The 17,615-nt window shown below is 36.5% G+C and overlaps 1 protein-coding gene across 1 annotated transcript in view; it reads right to left on the bottom strand.

The window, feature by feature from the left end:
* Cep162 (centrosomal protein 162) overlaps positions 1-17,615 on the bottom strand; it is a 76,978-nt gene that overhangs the window by 8,413 nt on the left and 50,950 nt on the right. The window contains exons 20-25 of the mRNA XM_042668572.1: positions 17,280-17,443; positions 15,847-15,951; positions 12,636-12,848; positions 8,437-9,080; positions 5,728-5,869; positions 3,855-3,953 (exon numbers count right to left, since the gene is read on the bottom strand). Of these exons, the coding sequence (XP_042524506.1) occupies positions 3,855-3,953; positions 5,728-5,869; positions 8,437-9,080; positions 12,636-12,848; positions 15,847-15,951; positions 17,280-17,443 (1,367 nt within the window). The remainder of the gene's footprint in view (positions 1-3,854; positions 3,954-5,727; positions 5,870-8,436; positions 9,081-12,635; positions 12,849-15,846; positions 15,952-17,279; positions 17,444-17,615) is intronic.

Below are 17,615 nucleotides of genomic sequence, written 5' to 3'. Positions count from 1 at the left end.
GGCTCACTTCTTTAAGAATTGCTCACTTACTATCTCACCTCTTCAGCCATATCTCCATCGTAGCTCTCCATACTGGCATTTTACTGCTTCTTCATACCTTTTTATGTATAATAAAAAATTCCTGAAAATATATCATAAAATATACCTTAAGATGGTGGGATTACAGGTCACTTTATATTTTCTAATTTTTACTATTATCTGTAAATGAGTATTGACCAGTGCTAGAAAACGCTTTAATGATTTACTGTTTCACTATTCACTGAAAGTGGGTGAATATGATTTCCTTATGGAGGACAGACTTTTACTACCTATTTGCAGAGGTGGCCCAGGTAGAGGAGTTTATACATGTGTGTGCCACCAAGACATGTCCCATAGAGGATACTTGTCTTTCTTCAAAGATTAGAATGTACAAGTTTGCAATTTTTACACTTTCTAAAATGAAAAGAATTTCCAAAGAGACCTATTCTTATACTCTTACTCTTCACTGTGCCTGATTCTCATAATTGTTTTATAGACATATATTTCTGGTATAGTTTTTAGCTGAAGGCAATTAAGAAGTACCAAATTAAAAAGTTCTTTGTATTCACCCTTTCCATCTAAAGGCAGGATATAAATGCTCTTTTACTGGAGACACCTTACTTTTGTCAGCTCTGGAAAAATACCTGAGGAATCTGAAAGCAAACCGGTTGTGGGGCTTAAACTCTGGGCCTGGGCACTGTCCCTCAGCTCTTCACCTCAAGGCTAGTGCTCTACCACTTCAGCCATGGTACCACTTCAGGTTTTCTGGTGATTTCTTGGAGATGAGTTTCATGGACTTTCCTTGCTCAGGCTGGCTTTGAACCGCCATCCCCAGATCTCAGGCTCCTGAGTAGCTAGGATTACAGGTGTGAGTCACTGATGCCCAGCTTAGTTTCCTTTTATATACTTATCTTCCATAGTTCCTGACCTTTGGAACTCTAAAATTCATTTCTTCTGCCCTATCATTTCTCTACAGACTTACTGTTCTTTGTTAAAGATATTCTATGTAAAAGCTACTGGCTTAGAGTTCCTTTCCAATGAGACTTTCCTGTGTGATGCTGGTCAACTTATTTTCTTGCTAATCTGTCATTCATTGCAGGCATCTATCCCAATGAAGAGCTCAGGAGAGCTGAGAAAAACAGTATTTACTTCCTTGCCAGTTTCTGGAGATCCAGACATGAATTTCTGGGAAACACACTCTCTCTGGAGCTTGCAGAAAGCTGGAAGAATCTGGTAAAAGGTAAGAATTCTCACCAAAGTTACTTCTTCTGTAGTGAGAGATGAAGGAAAAACTATTTTTTGTCTCTTCCTTTCCAAACACAATTACTTTATTGATGTTTTCCCTTGTAGATTTAAGATTTGGTTTGGAGTATCTGTTGGTTGTTGATCTTATGCCTACCAGAGATAGTCACTGTGGTTCTTTATCATCTTTGTCATTTGTGCTAACGAGAATCATAGTGATAAGGACAGGACACAGGTCTAATAAGTTAAAGACTGGTGACAGAGTTTAGATAAATGTCACACCGGGAGGCATCCCCAAAGAAAAAACAAATGAGTATGGTTTTCCTTTATCATTTGGTCTGAGAGCTTAGCTCTGTAGTTAGCAAACTCTGGTCTCTACAATCTGAGGGGGCAAATATTGGCTTGTGTCAGGCAGTAAGTGGAATAGACATCATTCCTTGTCTGACTATGCTAGTTCTCAAAGGACCAAGTCTTACCTATGTCTTACAAGGGATCCCTTACATTTCTTTAGTTAGCAAAGTCCTATCCCAGTGTCACAGATTAGAAAGTCTGTGACTGAAGTTGCTCCACATTCTGTAGAAGACTAGAAATAATGTATTTTTTTTACAAACAGTGTTCTTACTGCTTGTTTACCGACAGTTCTTTGCTTCCTTATTGTTAGAGGAAACTTTGGATCTTGATGAAAATTGTACCTTTATCAGCTTTCTGAGGAAGCTTGTAGTATTCATGTTAAGCTACAAAAGACTTACCGATTCGAAGTCATAAAAAGGCTTGTAGAATTATATTAAAATGGATATACTTTTAAAGATTTGTGCTTTCACAGCTTATAGACACATATTAGTGTCAAGGTGAGTCTTAAAGACTCATTTAATCAGAATAAAAACAAGTCAGACTAAAGATGAAAATCTATACCTGCTATAAATTCTTCCTCATCTAACCAATAATCTCATTTATTCCCAAATTCTCTGACCCTGAGTTTCTCGAAGATCTTCGGGATCTCTAGGCCCTTGGCTTAAACCTCCTTTCCCCAAATCTGTTCTTAGCTCTTTCTCTCAAAGATTTATAAAAAACACTGTAGTCTGATCTCATAGAATGGAGGTTTTATGAGTTACTTGTGTAAATGCTGGCAATCAGGAAACAAATCTGCCATAGGCTAAGGCAATATATGGCAAAATCTACTGGTACTATAGGCAAAATTGGGATAGGAAATCCATGATTTGCTTGTTTTATTATTGTAGTAGCATTTATTTTTGGTGTTCTAGAATTTGAACTTAAGGCCTCAGTGCTTTATCACTTGAGTCAGACTCCCCCCAAACCTTTTGCTTATTTTTCAGATAGAGCTTTACAATTTCTTTTTCTGGGATTTCTTTCTGCTTCCCAGATAAGCTGGGATTACTCACAAAAGCCACTGTGCCTGACCTCTCCTCACCTACAGCAGCATTTAAAGGCTGAGTCTATTGAAAGTTCAAGAAAAGCAGACTTTAAATTAAAAAGAGCCTAGTTTAATGAGACTAGGATTATTTGTGAAAAGAAAATGGCCATACTCTATCTTTGACAAAACAGTGATAGAGAAAAACACTGTCCCAGTAGATACCCATGTGGGCATTAGATTCTAATTTCCTTATTGCTTGGAGGTTTTGTTATTTACTTGTCATAAAGCCTGGATTCTAGTTTGCTCCAGTTATAGTCTATACTCCACTAAATTAGCATTTCCAAATTTTTGCTAACACTACTAGCTTGAAATAAATGCAAATGAATGCTTTCCTTTTCCTGAAGTTCTAATATACAAAAGCTAAGGAAGACTGGAACTCACATATGAACTCCATCATGCCTTCTGTTGTAGGCTCACTTAGACAACATTGCAGACATTCAAACTGAGAAATGTGTGTCATCTGGATGGCTGCCCTCCAAGACTGTTCCAGCCATTATAACCTTCAGTTCCTCATAGGAGATGGGACACAACTGTTTAAGTAAGAACACCCCCTTTTCAGGACTAAGAGACACAATTAGATAAAGGATAGGACAATGTACTTAAGTTTTTCTCTCCTATTCTCTTCTCCTACAACCTATAACCCACATCTCTTCCAATACTACCAACTTTGCAAGGTCGAGGCTACTCCTTGGATCTCTTTGTGCTAAGGTTACCTCTGCAGTGAGTGTTTCACATGTGTACCAGCTTGGTCTCTGCTTAGTAATCTAATTTCAACCTTCATGAAGATTGAGATAAAAAAAATGGTTTTCCTCACTGATAATACTTAACACAGAATAGATGATTAGTCCCTCTTCTTTAAATAAAAATCTATCACTGCCTACAAAACCTCAACAATGACAAAAAGGTAATTATGAAAATCCTTACTATGTACAATTAATAATGTACCAATATAACAAAAAAAAATTTCAAAAGAAAACATACTAAAAGGCAATATGTGAGTTATGTGTGGGGAAAACAGTAAAGATTTGTGAATATCTTCTTAACATTTGAGAGATACCAGGTTGTGTCACTGTGTACATTTAAGTTAAAAAACTGACACAGAAATACGAATGTGAGTGAAATGCTGAAGAAATATTAGCTCAATATTCTGCTTACTTCTTACCTCATTTTGTAAGATTTCTTCTCGAACTTGAGAAACTGCAAGAGACTCTTGTTTATTCTGAAGCTCATTAACTTGACTTTGGAAATGTTTTATGAGTACCTAATGAATAGTTAAGAGAGGTACAGGATTAGGAAAGCTCTCTGAAACTAAGTAAACTCATCATGACTAAAATAGAATAAAATATTTAAAAAGCCTTAGGCCAGCAAGGTGGCACATACGTGTTACCCAAACACTTAAAGGCTGACATGGGAGAACGATGTAGCCCAAGACCAGTATGGTCTATATAGTGAAACCCTGTCAAGCAAACAAAAAACTTAAACATACTGGATAATATCTATGTCATTATCTTTATATGTCATTATCTATACACATCCAAGACTAAGTAAGATGGTGGTCTTTATAAAAGAGCTATCAACAATAACATAAGCCTTATACTTATGATAGAAATGTCACTTTTATACGTTCAGACAAACTGAAATACACAAAAAGACATTTCCACCAAGAAACCGAGGTGTTTCAAGTGGTAGAGCACTTCCTAGCAAGTGCAAGGCCTTGAGTTCAATCCCCAGAACTGTTTAAAAAATAAAAAAAAAACGTAATGACAACATGTAAAAAATTCCCATTATCAACATTTTTTTCACAAGGATTTGTTTCAATTAAGAAAGTATGAAATAATTAGATGGGAGAAATGGTAATGAGATGAGGAAATTATTTCTTGAAACTTGTTCCTAATGGTGATTTTTACAAATTTAAACCCTATAGTAAAGATTAAAAAAATGAACATGAATATTCTTCCACTTCACCAGCTGCATCCTGCCATTTTCCTTTTCTTTAGCATCTTTGTAATTGCAGATAAGAGCTCTACTTTTAATGCTGTTTTCAATCTACTAACATCACAGAAGAGGGCAGATATTGTAAGGCATTCTTAGTATGGTCACCTATTCCTTCGAAGATAATTTTATTCAAGGAAATGCTTAGGAGTATCATCACAGTTTTCAGAAGAGAAGTTCTCTCTGTTTATTATCACCAGTGCCTGATGGTTTATAGTTCTCAGGAGGAATGCCTACAGATAACTGCTCCCCAATGGGACTTAGAATGAAGAGGGGTGGTTCAACATTCCAATACTAAGTTCCTAATCATGCTAGACACACTTCAAACTTCTGTTAGAAACTCTTTTTTTGTTGTTGTTGTTGGTCATGGGGACTGAATTCTGGGCCTGGGCACTGACCCTCAGCTCTTTAGCTCAAGGCTAGCGCTCTACCACTTGAGCCATAGCTCCACTTTAGGCTTTTTCTGTGTATGTGGGGCTGAGGAATCTAACCCAGGGCCTCATGCATACAAGGCAAGCATTCTACCACTGAGCCATCTTCCCAGCCCACGTTAGAAACTCTTTAAAGGAAGATTTGGAAACACAGGGACAAAACTGTAACAACATTTACATGGTATAATTTTGAATTAGAAAAGTTAAATACATGGCAATGATGTCCTCTTCTATTAAAAAATATATTTTTCATTTCTATCATCTAATTTCAATTTGAAATTAAAACTGGTCCAAATTAAATATTTTTAACTGTCTTAAAAATATATTTAAGTGGCTGGGCACCTCTATAATCCTAGCTACCCAGGAGGCTAAGATCTGAGGATAGTAGTTCAAAGCAAGCCCGGGCAGGAAAGTCCTTGAGATTCTTATCTCCAATAAACCACTCAGAAAACTGGGAGTGGCGCTGTGGATCAAGTGGTAGAGTGCTAGCCTTAAGCTGAAGAGCTGAGGGACAGCGCCTAGGCCCAGAGTTCAAGCCCCACAACCAACAAAAAACAAAACAAAACAAAAATATATATTTAAGTCTCAGACCAAGAGAGAAATGTCACCTACCTCTTGAGTTGCTATCTTACGATTCAGTTCAGAAACTTTAGAAGAAGAATTTTCGACTGCATTTTGGCAAAGGAGCTTCTCCATCTCCCTCTGATGAGATGCTCTGAGGGATGCAATTTGTGCTGCAGTGTCTTCCTTGATCCTAGAGGGAAAATGAGAGAAAAGTGCTCTTTAACTTTTAATTAAGTTAGCACAAAAATAGTGTAGGAAGCCTGGAAACAGTAAAGAGAGAGAAGGTAGTTATTATTGCTAAGTGCTGCATACATGATTACTTATGGGTTCTTACAACACTCCATGAGCTCACTATTTACTAGATTGTACAAGGGGCAAACTTAAGTTTGTGAAAAGTTGTCTAGAGTTGAAACTCAGTAATTATACTTCCAGACTTCATAATCAATAATTGTAGATCCAGATTTTATAATTTAGATCACATTTTGTACATTCTCTGAAGGAATCTGAGGTTCTGGGTCCGGTCGTGGGGCCTGAACTCTGGGCCTGGGTGCTGTCCCTCAACTCTTCAGCTCAAGGCTAGCACTCTACCACTTGAGCCACAGCACCACTTCCGGCTTTTTTCTTTTTGCTTATGTGGTGCTGAGGAATCGAACCAGGGCCTCATGCATGCAAGGCAAGCGCTCTGCCACTAAGCCACCTTCCCAGCCCCCTGAAGTATCTGCTTGAATGTGAAGTGTTTTAATCCTTTTAAGATACACTCAACATTTCTTGTTCTGATTCTGGTTTGTATGAGCACAACTAACCCCTTCAGAAACTTAATGGTTTGTATTTTGGTCCATGGATATGGCTCCGAGGCTAGTTGTATGCTGTGAGAATAAAATGATATTTAGGGTAATTCTTAGGACACAAGGAAAACCTGCATTTAATTACCTGGGACCATAAGTGTGAGAGAAAATTTCTGTGACAAGATATACACATTCATAGGCAGTTAAAGAAATGGTAAAGTTAAGGATCACTACTCATATGTGCTAATACAGCAACTTACAAACTATGGATAGGCTTATCAGCTGTTTCACAATATGACTGTTTCTCCATGGAAATAGTAGGGTTAGAGTTCTAGGAACAAGTAAAAAGCAGTAGGAAGTAAAATTACTTCTCAGGATAAGAACTATCTGAGAAACAGACTGATAATACTAGAAAGACTTAAAGGCAAATTTACCAGAAAAAAAGAATTTTAAATTATTTTGGGAAAGAATGTATTATTTCGAAATGACTTGCTACTACTCTTTTCAGGACTGAAAAAAATAAGGTTTAGAGCAGGATTGCAATGACAATTCAATCACTGACATGACACGTCTTCCAGTCAATCTATAGGCATACATTAGGTGCCTTTCCATGTTCTTTCTGCAACTATACCAGCTGGTTGTGGGGACAAAAACAAGTATATCTTTAGGCTTTCAAGGAGCTACAAGGCTATACGTAGTTAATGCTTTCCTGATACATAAGTTGTGTGGGAGTTGCAGGTGGGAACAAACAATTTCCTGGAGAGGTTTAAGAAATGTTTTATGGAAAAGGTGTGTCTTGAAACATAAATGAGCAAAAGGCATGAAGAAACAGGGTAAGTTATGCATGGAGAGGATTACTACAGTGGTGGTAGGAATAGAGAAATTTGGTCCTGATATTCAAATAGCTCAGAATCGTGGAGGGCACAGTGACTGGGATGGATATGGGGATATTAAAAGCATTTTTGAAGCATAATGACAGAGGAGGTAAAGGGTGATAAAACTACAGTAAACTAGGTTTGTAGCACTGGTTTACTATACTAAGGAAGAAAGAAAAATGAGGAAAATGTATGAGGAAGTACCCTATACACCATAAATCCAAGGAACAAGTGAGGCAAATATTCCTTGGCCATAGCTACAGACAAGAATGGAAAACTCACAGGGAGAACTTGTTTATGGGTTAAAAAATTGAAGATTAAATTAAAGATCTAGCTCTGCTTCCCAAATGGCTAGGATTACAGGCATCATCTATCACAAAACTCAGCCTCAGGGCTCAATTCGTTCTGATAGCTGATTTTTGACAGGACTCTGCCTCAGATTTCCCAAAAATCAAGGCCTCTGGCAGGTAGAGAACTGGGTATCAACAGATTTATGCTCAGCAAAGTAACATACCTTAAAAATCTAATAAAGAATTTGGAAAGGGGAAACAACAAGGAGGCAACAATGCTTGATAAGAAATGTACTCGTTATCTTGCCCATGTAATTGTAACTCCTCTGTACAGTATTCTCACAATAAAAAAAAAAGAATTTGGATAGGGATTAAATTATCCAGAAAAAAATACAACTTGGGGTATGTGTGTGTGTGTGTGTTTGAGAGAGAGAGAGGGAGAGGGAAAAAGAGGGAGGGAGAGGGAGGGAGAAGGAGGGAGAGAGAGCAAGAGAGAGGAAGAGAGAGGGAGAGCGGGAGAGAGCGAGCACTGGTTCTGTGGCTTGAACTCAGGTGTTGGATATTGTCCTTGAACTTTTTTGTTCAAGACTAGTGCTCTAGCACTTAAGCCCTACCTCCACTTCTGGCTTTTGGAGGGTTAATTGGAGATAAGGGTTTCATGGACTTTCCTGCCCTGGCTTCAAACTGAGATTCTCAGACCTAATACTCCTGGAGTAATTAGGAATATAGGCATGAGCCATGAGCAACCAGCTCTGTTTTACAACTTTTAAAAATCTTTCATATTCATATTTTGGAAACAATTTATACCTTTTCATGGAGTTTTCAAACTGGCTCACTGCTGCTTCAGATTCCATCTTCAGTTTATTTCTCTCCAAAATTAATCCCTCTAGCTCATTTTTCAATCTGTAGTTTTCCTGCAAAACTTCTGAAATGTGGGAATCGGTAAAAATGTGTGGCTGGTACAGTTTGCCACTTAAGGGTCTAAAAATGTACTTTGCATTTCCTTTATTTGGGGGCAAAGCATCTTTCTTCACTCTTGAAGATGAATCTTCTTTTCCCTTCAAGTTCTGACTAGACAGCATCATTCTCCTCTCCTTTTGAAGCCTCTCCACAGTTCTTGAAAGCTCTTGTATTTCCCTTTCCTTTGCAGCCAGTTCTTCATTAAGTCTTACCAGTTTTGCTTTAGCATGGGCCTGTTCTACCTGCAATTCTATAGACTGGAGATCTTTACCATCTCTGTCATTTTTCTTATGTTTTAATTCGGTATTCCTATGTTTAAGAAGATCTATTTCGGTTTCAAGGTTTCTCACGGTGGTCAGATGAGCTTCCTTAATGTCCTTGAGCTCTGTCTCTAGTGCCTTAACCCTGGTGTCATTTTGGTTCTGGGGTTCTTCCTTCAATTTGTCAGCAAGCAGCTGCTCTTGCTCCTCTAGTCTTTTTTCATACTGGATCTGGAAAAAGAATCCACAGAATATTCATCAAATCTTTCATGTTTCATATTCATGTTCAATATCCATATAATACTTCATTTTTCATTAATTGATGAAGCCTGAATTCTGCTGAGTCCTACCTATATCTTCATTAAGCATTCACTAGCCAGATTCTTCAAGTTTTTTGTTTTTTGGGGGAATGTTTTTAATTTTATTTTTAATTTACAAAGGAGTTTCCATTCAAAAAGCAGCTTGATCAATGTTGGATCTTGCAACATTCTCATCCACCCCTCCTGGCCCACCCCCTTCCCTCACCTTTATTAATTTTCAGGTTGTGTATTTATTTATTTTTGTTATTTAACAAGGCAGTTCATGTATACCATGCATCTTGATCTGTGTCATCCCTTCAACATCACCCCCCTTCAACCCAGTCATTTCCTAACTTTACTCAATTCTGTAGTATATGCGATGAATCCTTGCCTTCCGCCTTCATTCTTGTACTCTTCTCCCATTGTAAGTACCTATTTCCTGGTGTTGATATTGTTGTTCTTTGACTTAGTCTTTCTAAAGAATTATACTATTTGAGCTCCCATAAAGCCTATTATACTTCAGTTAATTCATTTTTAACCACCTGCATACCACACAGTGTGTTTACTTTTATTTATTTATTTTTTTAATTTTAATTTTTTTATTGTGAAAATACTGTACAGAGGGATTACAATTACATGGGCAAGATAATGTGTACATTTCTTATCAAGCATTGTAGCCTCCTCCTTTGTTTCCCCTTCCCATCCCTTCCCATCCTCCCCCTGCTCCCCCCCATCCGCCCCATTACCCCCCCCACCAAAGTTGTAAAGTTCATTTTTCAACATAACGACTTGTACATCTCATTGTTGCAATGGGTCCACCTGTATCCTTATTTAAACCATTTGTTTTTTCCCCTTCCCCTCCATGTGTTTACTTTTATATTTATAGGTACATCTGAGAATAAACTTAAATTCTCCTCTGAAGGAGGCCATAACATTAAATCTCTCTCTCTCTCTCTCCTCTGTCTCTCTCTCTCTCTGTGGCTCTCTGTCTCTCTTTTCTTTAATAAGAAAGAGGCTTGGAAATAAGGACTTTAAACTTGCTCTAACATTTGACCCATATGTGCTTGAATAACCTCATTTTTTAAATGTATATTTTTTATTGTAAAGATACTGTACAGAGGGGTTACAGTTACATGAGCAAGGTAATGAGTCCATTTTCTATTGAGCACTGTTACCCCCTCCTTTGTTTTTCCCCTACCATCCCTTTCCTCTCAATTCTTCCCTCCCCACAAAGTTGTAAAGTTCGTTTTCAACATACTGTCTTGTACATCTCATTGTTACAATGGGTCATCTTATATCTTTATTTCAGCATTTTGTTATTTCCCTTCCCCTCCTCAAATTAGAAAAGTGTATATACAAGATGTAGAACACCAGGGACAGTGACAACAGGGGTTATACCATAACCCCCAATTTTTTGAGCTTTAAAAATAAAATTAAGAAGCCTGCCACTGGTGGCTCATAACATATAACACTAGCTATTCAAAGCTGAGATCTGATGATTATGGTTCGAAGCCAACCTGGGCAGGAAACTCTGTGAGACTCTTATCTCCAATAAAGTACTCAAAAAAGCTGAAGTGGCACTGAGGCACAAGTGGTAGAGCACTTGCCTTGAGCAAAAGAAACTCAGGCCCAGAGTTCGAACCCCAGACTGGTTAAAAATTTTTTTTAATTTAAATAAAAATAAGGTTTACTAAGTTAAAAATTATTAATTTTAAATCAACAGGTTACTACCAACCTATTCTGCACCCTTCTTGATGCAATCTGTAAAACACTGTCTTTGAGGGTAAACATGTAAAGCAAGTGGTAGGTAAATACAGAAATGTTTGAGGGAGCAGCACTTTTTAAACCCTAAAACATCAACTTACAAATGGTTATAAGGAACATAACAGCTTGGAATTTCTATGAAGCTTTCATATACTAAATAAATTAAATACTTAGAATAAACTGATCACTCTATGGACTGAGTAATCAGTGTTCATAGTGTTAGTGAATATTTATTGGGCTACAACTTCATGACTGTCATTGAGCTTGGTTCCACAGGTAAAAGAGATTCAGTTCTTTTATTTCAAACAGTTCACAGCCTGGTGAGGACAGCAGCACAATAATAGCTACAATGTTCCATGATACTGCTAGTAATGACTTTGGGAACATGGTTCAGAGAGAAGGTGGCCTGCTATGTAGAGGAACCAAGAAGGTGGGAAGACGGCACAGAGACAGCACATTCAAGTTTGGTTCTGAGGTATAAAGGTAAACCTTGGATTAAGTGGATGCAAGGATATTTAGAAATAGGAAGACGATACTTGAATGTAAGTGAATGCTAAATGTGTACTGGGAATTGTAAATGAATGAAGAAAATGACAAGCAGGGAGCAGGGTCAGGAATAGGATGAAGTAGGGAAGTAGAAAAAGGGAAATGTTAGGGTAGGCAAATTTAGATATATAAAATTAGAGTAGCAAGTTTGAGTTTGTGTCTGAGTCCCAATTTGGTCAGTAAAATAGCAACAGTAATAAACATTTACTTAACTGTGTGTTTGCTCTACTAGAGTCATAATACTGAGATCTTTAAGGACTGTCAATCCTACCAATATCTTCTAATTTAGGGATTAATTAAATTATGCATTAAATGTGCTAAACATCTTGCTGTTGGAAAGATGAAGTGGGGTAAGAATAGAACAGTCCCAGCCATGAGTCCACATATAGAGAGGAAAGAGACCACTCACAATCTAACCAAATGGTTAAAACTATGATGAATGTATGAAGGAAAGGTGCTAAGAATGCTTCCACAGAGAATTCATCAACCAGGAGGCCCAAGGGAAGGTTTCTTTAGGGAAGCAATATTTGAGCTGAGATCTGAGGGTCAGAAATAAATTCATTTTGGGAAAGAAGCAGAATATACAAATCTCTGTGGATGTAGGACTAAAGGATAAGGAAAGACCCAGCTATAATCTACAGATAAATGCCATTTATCTCTCCTAAGAAAAATAGGAGCATCAACAGAGGAGTGTGGATATAAAGCTGGGCTATAATATGGCTTGGTGGTACAGTGCTTGCCTAGCAAGTTCTATACCCCACTTTCAAAACCAAATCAAACAGAGAGAAACCCCTGCCCTATACCACTCCCCAAAATGTGTCGTTCTGCCTCAATGGTTCATTAATATCTAGGTAAATTTAGGAAAAAATATTTTTAAACATAGTAATTTCTTTCATTTTATGCTGAGTATGTATCAGAGTTGTTTTACTTTTCTCTGACTTCATTTCCACTAATTTTAATATTGAGAGGAACAATGCAAAGATCACTTTGTGATTGCTTATTAGGCCCAACTAAAAAGAGGGTGCTGAAAAGGCAACAAGATTTAATGGGTCTAGGTTTCTTTATATACTAGTACTGGTGGTAAAGGTTTTGAGGGCAAGGTGTCTAGAGCTTTGCTAAAATGGGCTCTTGGAAGTCCTATCCCCATGATCCATTTCCTTAGCCAGCTGGCGCTTACCTTCATTTTCTGAAACTGTTGCTCCATGGTACGAAGACTTCTCTTTGCTTCTTCGTCTTTACCCTCCAGTTCAGCTTCCAACTTTTTTACCCTATTTTCCATAAATTCCACTGTATTTCTATCTACTATGCCACCAGCTGCTGAAGCAGCCAGAATTAAAGTAGGTAAAGAGTTGGGGTATCTTCTCTTGAGAATTCCTTCCATTTCCTTAACCTATCAAGATGGTTTGAACATATGTAAATATATAAAACTAGGTAAAAATAAAGCAGAGTTTAACATATAAACTTAGATTATGCGTATTAGTCATATCAAAGAGGTTTATAGCATGTCTCCAGACCAAGTGAAAGGCACAGAGTACAGTGCAATTTCAAAAAATTATCTAATTCAAAAGCCTATTAATCCATCTCCAAGTAACTTCTGGTTAGTTTAAGAAATTCTCCTTTAGCTACATCTTCTGCTCTTTTGTTATATTAGTAAAAAATGGTTATACAAGTACAAACCTCTCATCTCCATAGGCCCTTTTTAAACAATAGTATTACTATCCACTGGGTGAACAATTACATATATGCACAGGAACACACAAAGTTTCTGCAATTAATATCATTTTCTAGGCGCTTGCCCTGTGGTAACAATCTCTAACCAACAGACTCTCCCATCAAGCCTTTCCAATAAGCTTAATATAATTTAAAATGACTTATTTTAATGGGGAAACAAGAAGAACCAGATGACATATAATGAAGTTTTTGCAAAAGGATACTTTCCATTATGTCTATAAAATAATGACATCTTTTACGGTCTTTCTAGAAGAAAAGAACTGTACCAGGCTGCATAGAAATCATACATGGTATTACATATGTTTTACATACTTGCTTTTTAAAAGATACTATGGTTAAGATATATTTGAAAAATATATTTTAAAATATTAAATTCTTTTTTAAAAATTTCTCAGAATGCAACAATGCAACTGAGAGGCACTGTAGTATAGGTTAAGAGCATGCATGTGTAATCAGACTGTACAACCAGCTTCAGGACCTCCTGGCCTCTACTCCTCAACCCACATTAAAAAATATTGATGTGAAAAGTACCAACTCAAGGTTTTGAAACTGCAGATCAACTGACATTTATCCCTATGAAAACCCAACATATAATTATTGTCATTGTTTTATTTATTATTACTTTGTCTAAGGCAAGATGGGTGGTGAGACTCAAAATCCTGCTTCAAGACAACATTATTTAGATTTAACATTTAAGGATCATATACCATTTGCAAAATTGACAGCAAATATTTTCATTACTGAAAACTGTTTTTGTATTAATTGGTGCACCATAGAGATACATCAAAATCTAAATACTAATAATTTGTTTTACTTAAAAAATCTTCAAAGCTTTCTTTCCTTTGACTAATAAATCTACCTATTTTCATGAACTGTAACTATTTGGAGGTATATGCATATAAACATACATACTATATATTAAAAAGAGAATTAGATTTTAGAAATAAATTTATTTGAAATATTTTAATTGATTTTAATTGATTTATTTAAATATTACACAAACGCTTTAGATCTAATTTTGGCATCTTGAAATACATATATAATTTTCAGGGAGAATTAATTTTACTTTTACCTTTCTTAATTTTTGCATTAAACAATTTTCACATCTAATTAACCCTGTTTTTACTTATTTTCTATTTTGAAAAGAAATAATTTATAATTAGTTTAGAACATATTCCAGAATGATTCTGAATACATTGTGATATACCTTAATTATAAAATAAATATTCAGGCCTAAAATCATTAGGTTAGAAATGCTCATGAACATAGAATAAATAAGATAGCATTTGGTTACACAGAAATCCAACTATAAAAATACTACTAAACGGGGAATAATATTCTACAAAGACATAATCAAAGATAATTATACATGTTTAGTGATAATGCTAACAAAAGGTGACTTTTATAAAAGTTTATTTCTTGTCAATAGTACCCCCAGTTCAAGTCTTAATTTTCATCTTAAGCGTATTTTCACATTTTAACTTTCATATATTCATTTCTACATATTCTCTTTAAAAAGCCTTTTTATGGACTAGTACCTTTTCTCTCCTAGTTTGCATGGCTTCTTCTATGCTGGTTATGTTAAACCTCAAACACTGAAAAAAAATTCTAAGCAAAATCCTGGACTACGTTCCCTTTAGAATACTCCTAGCTCTTCATACCATTTTTCTCTTGTTCCTTTCTTGGTCCCTAAACCAAACTGAGTCATACCTTTCAACATAAGGAAAAGAAGGTCTGGTAAAATGAACAAAAGTTTTGTTTTTATTTTTTGCTTAGTTTTTCTTTTTCTCATAGAACAAGGATAACAATGAACCTAGTGATGACCTCACAGATTTGGATTTGTGATGGAATAATAGCCACAGATGTAAGTATCATGCCGTGATTATAGAATCATGTTCTCTATGAACAAAGATGAAATTTTGTACTCACTTTAATATTCATCTGTGAATATAAATACTAAGTGAATGGTTTAAAAATAGAAGGAAAATAAAGAAATTATACCTCTCCCCCAAACTGCTTATTCTCATATGTTTATCCTAATGGTCTTACTATATGATTTTAACAAAGATCTTCCAGCCACACTGACCATGGCATGCATTATTTCTAAGTGTAAGTCAAGTAAGAGTTAAAGTTCATTAATGTTCCATTTTTAAAGTGTTCTTATCACTTTGCAGTATTACCAACATTCCCAACCCAAAGACATTCTTCCTATATTATTCTCTCACCTACCTTACATCAGAGCAGGAGGTCTTACTTTTTTTTTAAGTAACCTTTTTAAAGTTCACTCCTAAGTTCAAACAATCCTCCTGCCTTAGCCTCCTAAGTAGCTAGGACTATTAGGTATGTGCCAGTATTGCCAGCATAGGAGGAAGAATCCTAACTCTAAGCCCAGAGCTTCAGAATTTTGCTTCCTTCTTCCTAGATAGGTACTAGAGCTGGGATTCAAAATGACCTTCCACTGATGGGTCTCCATATAACTGAGGAGCACTAGTCTAAAAATTGCTTACTTATAAAGTCATCAATTGTATAAAGTGTTGTTTATTAATGTCACTTTAAAACAAAAATTCCCCACTTAAGTACATCTTGTAGGAAATGCTGAAACAAAAATGCATTGTATATAAAAAGTACCTTCATAAAAATCTAGTCTTTACACATACTTGTCGTTCTAGGTCCTGAATTCTTTTGGCATCAACTGCTCTACCTTTTGAAAGTAACTTCTGGTGAGTAGATGGAGTACCAAATTCAGCTTTCAATTTCTCAATCTGTCAGTACAGAAAGAAGAGAGTAAGAAGAATATTTAAAACAGCAGAAAACAATAGCTATGTACATATGCTCATTTAAAATGTTTATCAAGATGAAACCCAAGAAATGAAAACAAGAGGTTTTTTGTTATTTTGCTTTTTTTGTTTTCTCTCCTTTGGCACTGTTTTTGATTTCTATTCCTTTTGTCTTGTATGTAAGTTTATGTTTTGGGGAGGAGAAGGGGAAGGACAGAAATTGTGGGACAAAGGGTACAATATACAGCAGTTATACTCACTAGACACTATATTGAAACTGAATTATACAACTTGTAGGGGTAGGAGGTTGGGGGTGGGAAATTGGGAGAAAACGAGGGTGCAGTGACACTGTTAAAAAAGAAAAGTACTCATTACCCAACTTATGTAACTGTAACACCTCTGTACATCACCTTTAAATAATGATAAATCTAACAAAAGGGAAAGAAACTATTATTTATCCCAGCAATTCACTCTTCAACAAGCACTGAGCTTTTGTAATTCTGGTACTTCCCAGAGGTAGCATATGGCTGCTGGGGCAAGATAAACTGGGTCCCTGCTCTCAAGAGTGTATATTAAGCTAATAAGTGAAGTAAGATAAATAAAATTACTTCAGACAGGGACAAATGCTATAAAGAGAAGAAGGCAAAATGAAAGAACAGGAACAAAGAACAGTGGGGTGGGACTGCTTGCTCCATTAGATAAGCAGGTCAGGAGACATTTTCTGGGAAACAGAAATTTGAGCTGACATTTAAAGAAGATGGTGTAAGTCAATATATAGGATAAAGTGAGGCCAGAGTCCCAAAGGCCAAGTTAATGAATGCAGTGAGCCTGACTTCTTCAAGATCCTCAGGAGCTGGTGAGGAAAAGAGCTCAGGTGAGAGGTTCCAGGTTGCTCCTAAAGGCAGAGCTCAGAACACACAGATCTCACACACTGTGAATGGAGCACATCTCCAACACAAACACAAACCCAAGTTGGCCATCCAAAAACCACAGATTTCAAGTGATGGTGCAGACATCATTGCTCATAGAGAACTGAGCTTGAAGACCACAGGGCTCATCTACAGTAATACATTTTTTTTTTTTTTGGGTCCGGTCATGGGGCCTGAACTCTGGGCCTGGGCGCTGTCCCTCAGCTCTTCAGCTCAAGGCTAGTGCTCTACCACTTGAGCCACAGGGCCACTTCTGGCTTTTTTCTTTTTGCTTATGTGGTGCTGAGGAATCAAACCCAGGGCCTCAGGCATGCAAGGCAAGTGCACTACCACTGAGCCACCTTCCCAGCCCCTACAGTAATACATTCTAAAATGATGTACTACCTCAAGCTGAAGCTTCTCAATTTCTTCATTTGCTTCCTTTAGCCGAACTGTATCTTTATCCAGAAGTTCTTGATTTTCAGCATACCACTGTAATCTCTTTTGCAGACGGCTGACTTCTTGTTTATGTGTTTCTTCTAAAAGGTTTATTTCATATAATTTTTCCCCTATTAAGAAAAAGTAACTCAATAACCGGATTGCATTTTTTAAAAAATGGAAATAAGTGAAACAATATTTTGAATGAAAACCAGTGTCTGTCTAAATTGACACACTAGGAAAGAAGACATGAAACCAATGACATATGTAATAAAGTACAGAGTTTAATGTCTTAGCAATGGA

Source organism: Dipodomys spectabilis, unplaced genomic scaffold (genome assembly GCF_019054845.1).
Source record: "Dipodomys spectabilis isolate Male_0828 unplaced genomic scaffold, ASM1905484v1 ptg000457l, whole genome shotgun sequence".
NCBI lineage: Eukaryota > Metazoa > Chordata > Mammalia > Rodentia > Heteromyidae > Dipodomys > Dipodomys spectabilis.
This window is presented reverse-complemented; position numbering and strand designations above follow the sequence as displayed.